General features: G+C 34.9%; 1 protein-coding gene across 2 annotated transcripts; it reads left to right on the top strand.

The window, feature by feature from the left end:
• The first annotated feature begins 710 nt into the window (after positions 1–710).
• Positions 711–7,403, top strand: LOC111010478 (organic cation/carnitine transporter 4). 2 transcript variants are annotated; one of them, XM_088119415.1, is made up of 6 exons: positions 711–857; positions 4,147–4,594; positions 5,247–5,625; positions 5,967–6,300; positions 6,662–6,874; positions 6,978–7,403. In XM_088119415.1, exons 2-6 carry the CDS (start codon positions 4,216–4,218, stop codon positions 7,185–7,187), a joined length of 1,515 nt encoding a protein of 504 aa, XP_087975541.1. In that variant the 5' UTR covers positions 711–857; positions 4,147–4,215; the 3' UTR covers positions 7,188–7,403. The 2 variants fall into 2 exon arrangements, with proteins under 2 accessions (XP_087975541.1, XP_022139620.2); XM_022283928.2 differs by lacking the exon at positions 711–857 and having other exon boundaries at positions 4,030–4,594.
• The last annotated feature ends 555 nt before the right edge of the window (positions 7,404–7,958 follow it).

Raw genomic sequence — 7,958 nt, 5'->3', positions numbered from 1 at the left:
AAAATACCTCGTGAAACTAGAGATATTTTTCATTCAACTTTTTCTCACCACATGACTTCCTCAACTTGTGTTTGCAACTGTTCATTCTTCATAATCCATAGTCTTAATCTTCTGTGGCGAGCTCTATCTCCAAATTTGTGGCATGCATGAGCTAAATATAAACATTTCAATACAAATTTAGAACAACTTTTAACATTTATTTGTCCCTATTTAAAAATACATAGATACAAACATAATTCCATTAATTCTCATAAGCTAGCACATAATTAACCATTTAATTAAAACCACCAAGAAATCACTAAAACACAAAATGATTCTCACAATAGTTATCAAACCCTAATCCCCAATTTAATTAAACAATCAAAATAATCATCAAATACTTCCACTCCCCAAAGTATAAGAACAGTTTTTATTAGAGATATACTTACATTTTTGCAGTTTAATTGTCGTTATTTTACTTTGGTAGTTAGGTGTGGGCGGTAGTTATGTAAAGAGTCTTTATTGTACTGTCTTGGAGCTGAGTTAATTTTTTTTTAGATCTCACTTTTATTAACACCCTTCATCCAATTTTTGGTTTAAAAAAAATTAAATAAAAAACTAAGAATGGGTGCCAAAAAAATAATAATTATTAAGAATAAATCGAAAGAAAGGTGGAGAAATGTAAAACGAGGAAAAGAAATGAAAAGACACAAAGTAAAGATACAGGATAAGGAGAATAAAAAGAAGCAAGAGGAGGGAAAAGAGAGATGAACCTGAGAGGGAGAAGGAGAAGAGAAGGCCGAGGAAAAGTTGCTAGAAAATCACGATTAATAACGAAAATGGATCGAGTGGGTTTATAGACAAAGATTTCTAGTTCGGTAAGTCGATTTCAACTTCGATAAGCATTTTTTGCGAAAAATATAATGAGTTTTCTTCGATTTTGTATATTTTGCTTGGATTAATGGAAGACATAAAGGCTATATATAGGAAAGAAATATTTTCATGGAGATCGTAAAGGAAGAAGAAAGTGAATAGTAGAATCGGTGAGAGTAAAATTGTTTTACTATGGGAGTCAATGGATTACTGAATCCTAAGGAAAGTCATTTGTGTTTATTAAATTGATAATTACTATCAGACGTCAAGAAATGTCAAGCGAAATATACTTGTGTATGAAGTTCATTTACAAATTTAAGTATTTGCAAAATTGAAGTGACTAGTGATTGTTAGGCGTTAGATTTGGTTGAGTCGAGAATTACAATCAGTTTCAATGATTGACGACTATGATATGATATTTCTAAGTTATGATTTTTAGTTAATATGACTCGTGAATTTAGATATGTTTTATGATTTTTAAACTATGGTTTTTAGTGATAGAGGAGTTTCACCCATTGTTCTATTGGAATGATGGTTATTTGTGATTTTAAGTGACACAATGGAAAATTGAATCATGATATGGTTACGAGACACCGATTTATAATGATTATAATTTATCATAGTTTGAGAAGCATTAAAGTTATTATAGAAATTATTTTCAAAAACACTAGATCTTATGTCCATGGTGACTTCCCAATACACATACATGAATGTGTTTCTATAGTGTATGTACGACCAGCTGCGCTCTATTATATATCTTGAGTTTATTCGATGTGTAGTACGACCAAATAGTCCTGCTATGTGTCTCTTGAGGTTAATCGATAAGTAGTAAGACTATGATTGCTCTACTATGTGTCTTGAGCTTGCTCGATATGTAGTATGACCAGATTTGCTCTGCTATCTTGAGGTTACCTCGATATATAGTAAGACCAATTTTGCTTTATTATGCATCTTAAGATTACTTGATGTATAGTGCGACCAGATGTTCTGTTATATAGAAGAGTTTAATCTATACGTAGTATGACTAATTTGCTCTGCTATATGTATTGAGATTCTCCGTATATAGTATGACCAGTCTGCTCAAATGTCCGTATTGAATTTGCTCTGTGCCAGTATAATCAGTTTCGATTATGGATTTAATGATGAGTTTTACTAGTCATGACTATATTTTAAAGGTGACGTTCAAAAAGATCTATTACCGCTAAGTATTTCAAGTGATTTATTTCTCTATGCATTCATGACAATCTCACCAGCAATAGTTTATTGTTGATTATGTTAAAAGATTCCTCAACATTATTTCCTTATAAATTGTTTCCACTCACTAAGCTTGTTAGCTCACTCTTCCATCCTTAATTTTTCTTCTAGGTAGCAATTGAGAGTGTGTCTCGAGTGCCATTGTCAAAATCACTTTCCTTTCCATGGATCATATTTGGTAAATTAGAAAATTGATTTTAGGAAAACTTAAAATCACTTTAAATTGATTTTTAGGTATCATTCCTCCAACGATGATTTTAGAAAATCAATTATACTTGAATCTCTTTTTTCAAAATCATTAATTCTACCATCACTCTCAAACACATCCTGAGTCTCCAACGCGAGCCTACTGGGATCGAGATTTGCCACCAATCTCATCTAGATTACATATTAGTTTGCATGAAAATGTTGTAGTCTCGTTTTATTTTGAAATTAGTGTGGCTAGCATTTTTATTCCATGGTGTCGCATTGCGCTAGCCATTTATTGTAGGTTTGATTATTAAACCGAGGCGAAAATGTGTTGATGGAATCGAATTGATTTGATTTTAATTTATGAAGTGAGTCTTGAATAGTGTGGAAAGAGACACTTGGTTGTAGTATGATGATATCTTATATTATGAAGCGTAAACAATTCTTTCGCAATTGTGTTTCCTCATATTTTAGAGGAATCTTTGCCAAAATTTTCATGATTTTATTCGGTCAAATTTTCTAGCTAAGATTTGATTTTCAAAATATTGGATCAGTTCATGTTAGTTTGACAATAGATCCATAGCTAGTTGGAATCCATTGTCGCTATGTCACATCATAGGTTGGGCTGGGTAATCTTAGTCGAGTCGTGTCAACTTCACATTAGGCAATATGGTATCAGAGGAAGCTTTTGCTTGATGCATTTTTTGTTCTCTCGATCGATTTTCTTTTGGCATCGATTAGAGTGAGAATGTTTGTTTGATCGTAAATGATCAAGCTCAGAAATCGCAAGTTTGGACTGATTGCACCAAAATATTTGGATCTGCAAAACAAAATTAGCACTCTGAAACACATGTCAGTACAAGTCTGATCTATATTCGAGAGAGAGAATATATTTCGTGTATCTTATATAAAAGGTGGGACACTCTATTTATAAAGGCAAGCTCTCAATAGAGCTTCCAACAACCTAAAATTGAGTTGTCTTATCAGGAAATAGGTCTATCATCTATACTCCTTTGGTTACTCTTTAACATCAACTCGTAACTAACGAAAGTTGGTCCAAATGTAGAAATGTGGTAGCTCGAACACAGAATGTCGAGCTGAGGAGATTTGACTTGTCTTATTTTTGTAGATAATTACCTCCCAAGGTAGACACGTGGCGGCTTATAAATAGCCTCCAACGACGTTTTGCTTCCAAAAACTTCTTTCAAGAAATTGTTAAATCTATGGCGCAACAAGAAAACGTTACGCCAAATATGATGATTCCAAATACTGGAGCGGTGGCTCCACATATAGAAAAATAAAATTTAAAAAAATATATAAATAATAAATAATCACATATGAGAGAATTTACCATTAAATTTAGAGAGAAAATGACACAAAGTAGAATAACTTTGCTTCCAAATATGTGGCGGAAAGAAAAAATTATATATCATAATTATAATAATAATTTTAAATAATTGAGGTAGTACGGATACTTTCATACTACGAAAAGACTAGATATTTTCTCGGACTAATGCGAGCCAAGTATTTTTAGTCTTTTTTTTTTAAACAATGACCCTGCATTATTTCAAAATGATGGTGACGTGGTTGAGAAAGAGTATCATATTTTGAAAATTTCCACTCTTCCTCTATATATGTAGTCTCCGCTCTCATTTGTTACAAATTAATAAATCAAAGGAAATCCGAGATAAATATTTTCGAAAGTCGCATTTATAGATATTCGATCTTTTTTTCTTTTGTGTAAATACAATTAAAAAAATACATTAGTTTACCATTTAACCCAACGGACAGAAACACGTGTTGATTTTTTTAATCACAAATATGAACTCACCAAAATCTGAACAAAAACAGACGAAGACCAATACCCCACTGCACTGCTTGCTTCACAAATCCATTCTTCAAAAAAGAGAGCGCCAGAAAATGCTGTCGTCAGAATCCGGGAAGCTCCGGGAGCCGCTGGGGTCGGCGCCGGAGAGGGTGACGGTGGACGAAATGCTGCAGAAATATTGCGGGGAGTTCGGGCGGTGGCAAATAAATCAGTTTCTTCTGATCAGTCTGTGTTGGATCGTCGACGCCTTCCACACAATGGTCATCATCTTTGCCGACTGCGTGCCGGACCGCCGCTGCATCACCGGTTGCGCCGCCGCCGGAAATAATGATGTGTGTGGGCTTCCTCCCGGATCGTGGGAGTGGGTCGGCGGCGCCGGCAGCTCCACGGTTTCGGAGTGGGGATTGATTTGCGGTGAGAAGTACAAAGTTGGGCTCTCCCAAGCCATGTTCTTCGTCGGCGGCATGATCGGTTAGTTCTCAGATTTAAATCTCATTCTTTTGTTTTCGTCATTGACTTCCAAACTTTTCGATTGGGTCACTATATAATAAGCTTATATCTTGGTCCAATTCCATTTTTTTTAATGTTAGTTTGAGGGGCTCTAATACTATATTATAAACTTTTATTACCTAGCTTATCTGTTTTTTTTTTTTTAAGAATTTTATTAGGTAGCTTATCATTTCAATAACTTGAATAAGTCACGGGATGATGTAGTAACTAGAGATACTAAGTAGAAAAAGAATAACATTGACTAAAATATTAATTTTTACTTGTAAAGTTTGAGGGATCAAAATAAATTAGGAATTAATTCTTACGTGTGTTCCAGTACTAAATATTGTACGGTCAGATGGTTGTCCAATAACATTAGTTAAGTTACATGTAAACAGGTTCGAATAATACTCATGGATAAAAAAAATTAACTTTCTATAGTTCACATATTAATTAAGATAGATATCTTAAAATGGTTACTAAAATAAATATTTTGAAAGTGTAAATACCATATTTTAAGAGCGGTGTGGTAGACAAAATAAGATATAAAAGTTATATATTACAAAGAGCTTACGCTATAAAATTTTGTTCACTTGTCTTGTGCCAATTCTATTATTTTTTTTTCTTTGTTTAGGAGACGCCATATTTGGGCCACTCTCAGACTCTACCTTTGGGAGAAAACGTTCCCTTGCTGTAGTTTGTACATTCAATGCTATTTTTGGGTGCTTAACTGCATTCTCTCAGTCGTACTGGACCTACGCCTTCCTCCGGTTCCTCACTGGCGTCACTACCAGCGGCAACGGCCTTTGCGCCTTCGTTCTCACCACCGAACCCATCGGCCCTTCCAAACGTGGCACTGTCGGAATGTCCTCCTTCTACTTCTCCTCCGTTGGTATCGCCATTCTCGCTGCAATAGCTTACTTCTTCCAATCATGGCGTACACTTTACATTGTCTCCTCAATTCCCTCCTTCTTCGTCCTCCTCGTCCTCCCTTTCATCTCGGAGTCCCCGAGGTAATATTGGTGATTGTATTAGTGACTGTATTTAGATGGTTAAAATCACTTTTGTCATTGTCAAAATCACTCATCTCCCCCATAGATCATATTTGACCATTGATTTTTAAGTTATCTCTTAGACTGTGATTTTGAAAAATCAATTATACTTAAATCTCTCTTTTTAAAATCACTAATCCTATCATTACTCTAAAACACAACACTTTGATTATCTAATTAAGTACTGTCAATCAACATCTATATTACTATCAACCGCCACCAATCATTGACATCTCTAAAAATAGAAAAAATATCTCATTTCCTGCCTTTCTCTATCAATTTTCCATTTCCTAAACTCACAGGTGGTATCTAGTACATGGAAAGGTGGACAAAGCCATGAGCGTGATGACATCAATTGCTGAATCGAATGGAAAACGTATTCCAGATGGAGTGATGCTGGCGCTCGACATGGAAGGAAACGACGATGTTTTGCAGCAAGCGATCAGGAAGAAGGAAACTACGACGTTAAGTAACCTAATCGATGTGATGATCCACTCGCCTGTAGCGCGTGGGCGTCTGTTTCTTGCATCTGGCATGAGCTTCATGTGTGCCATCATGTACTACGGCCTAAGCTTGAATGTTGTCAACTTAAGGACAAATCTCTACCTCACTGTTGTCCTCAATGCCATTGCCGAGGTACAGCACAGTATCGATTTGTAGTTATATATTTGTTAGTTCTATGGTTTTTATTACTTTCATATTTCTTTTACCTCATATTAAGTAGACATAAATATGGATTAATATGTTTTATTGTCATATTTTGTTCATTCATTTATTTATTCTTTTCACGGATTTTAGTAAAGTATTCAAGCTTTCGATTTTATGGACTAGATTCATATAACTTTCAAAAAGTCCACATGACTTTAGAAGATTTGAACTTTCGAAAGTATAATAATTAGATAGACACAATCTTCGAGAGTGACACTTATAATTTAAAATTATTATAGTTTAGTAATTAATATTAACATGCTTAATTATATGAATTTATACCCCTTAGATACCAGCAGCGTTGCTTAACATTTTGGGAAGAAAAGGGGTGGGGATATTGACGTTTTGGTTCAGCGGTTTTTTCTGCTTGGTTGGAAGCTTGATGAGTAGTGATGGCGGTTGGAAAACGACAAAGACGATTTGTGGGATATTGGGAATGTTTGGCATGGCTGGAAACTACAGTCTACTATATTTGTATTGTGCAGAATTGTTTCCGACTGAGGTACTATTAAATCATCGCATAACTCAAAAGTTTATATTAGTAGATGTGTAGAAAACCTTCTAACTCTAAAAAAAACTATGTCTTTCGATTATATTTTTAATAGGTACGAAATACGATGGTGGGGATGACGATGCAGGCAATTGAAGTGGGAGCCATTGTAGCACCATTTTTGGTGCTTTTGGGGGAGAGCTTGCCGCTAATGGCGTTTGCCGTTTGTGGGATCGCCGGTGGAGTGATCGTAATTTTCACACCGGAGACGTTGAATAAGCCTTTATATGATACAATCCTCGGAATGGAGCGAGGAGAAGCTTGAGATGATTATATATGATGGTATGTAATTTATATTTTGTTTTCCATTTTTTTTTTGTCTTTCAAAGATTGGAATTGTTTCTTAACTATTTAAAATAGACGAGTGATAGATAGGTAAGTTAAAAAAGAAATTGAATTGAGTTATGTTCTAGTTAATCATGTAATCCCGGTTTCAATTTGAACTAAAAAAAATTAAAACATGGTTCCAATTTACATATGACTTAGTTTGGTTAAATTTCTTTAAAATGTGCTTCACCTTGCTAAATGTTAATAGTTTTTGTTTTTAAATGTAGTCGAGAGTGTTAATGAACCGACATTCCATATAAAAAGTTAATGAAGAATTTTTTCTTTTGACGAAAAAATGACTAAATCTATGAAGTTTGGACTCAACTCCGATGAACTACTGGACACGGAGAAAAAGACTCTGATTCTCAAGTCAGTTTTCATCTGATCTATACTCAGTATGAGGATAGTGTTGGGATTATGGAGCTAAAACGATGTCTGAATGGATCGGGACAAAGCAAGGATGAAAGAGGATCAAAGAAGCGGACTATAGGGCCATTTTGGCTGAGTAGGCGGTAATGAGGTGCTACAACATAGCATCGTAGCGCTACACAGCGTCGCGGCGCTTTCGCGATGTATAAAAGAGTCCAAGTTTTTTAAGTGTAGGAGTTATTGGGCAGCGCCGTTTTCAAGAGATAGAGGAGAACAAGTCTTTTGAGTTGTGGAGCATTGTTGGCAACTTATTCTTGTGGCTCAGTAAGGTGTTTTCATT

This window comes from Momordica charantia (genome assembly GCF_013281855.1).
Source record: "Momordica charantia cultivar OHB3-1 chromosome 11 unlocalized genomic scaffold, Mcharantia_2.0 BLBB01000011.1, whole genome shotgun sequence".
Classification (NCBI taxonomy): domain Eukaryota; kingdom Viridiplantae; phylum Streptophyta; class Magnoliopsida; order Cucurbitales; family Cucurbitaceae; genus Momordica; species Momordica charantia.
This window is presented reverse-complemented; position numbering and strand designations above follow the sequence as displayed.

Bases quoted from the DNA above. Each gene is read 5' to 3' on its own strand.
- LOC111010478 (XM_022283928.2), top strand. From the start codon at position 4,117: ATGAACTCACCAAAATCTGAACAAAAACAGACGAAGACCAATACCCCA. The intron at 5,626-5,966 runs GTAATATTGGTG...CTAAACTCACAG, and splicing joins TTCATCTCGGAGTCCCCGAG to GTGGTATCTAGTACATGGAA. The intron at 6,301-6,661 runs GTACAGCACAGT...TATACCCCTTAG, and splicing joins TCCTCAATGCCATTGCCGAG to ATACCAGCAGCGTTGCTTAA.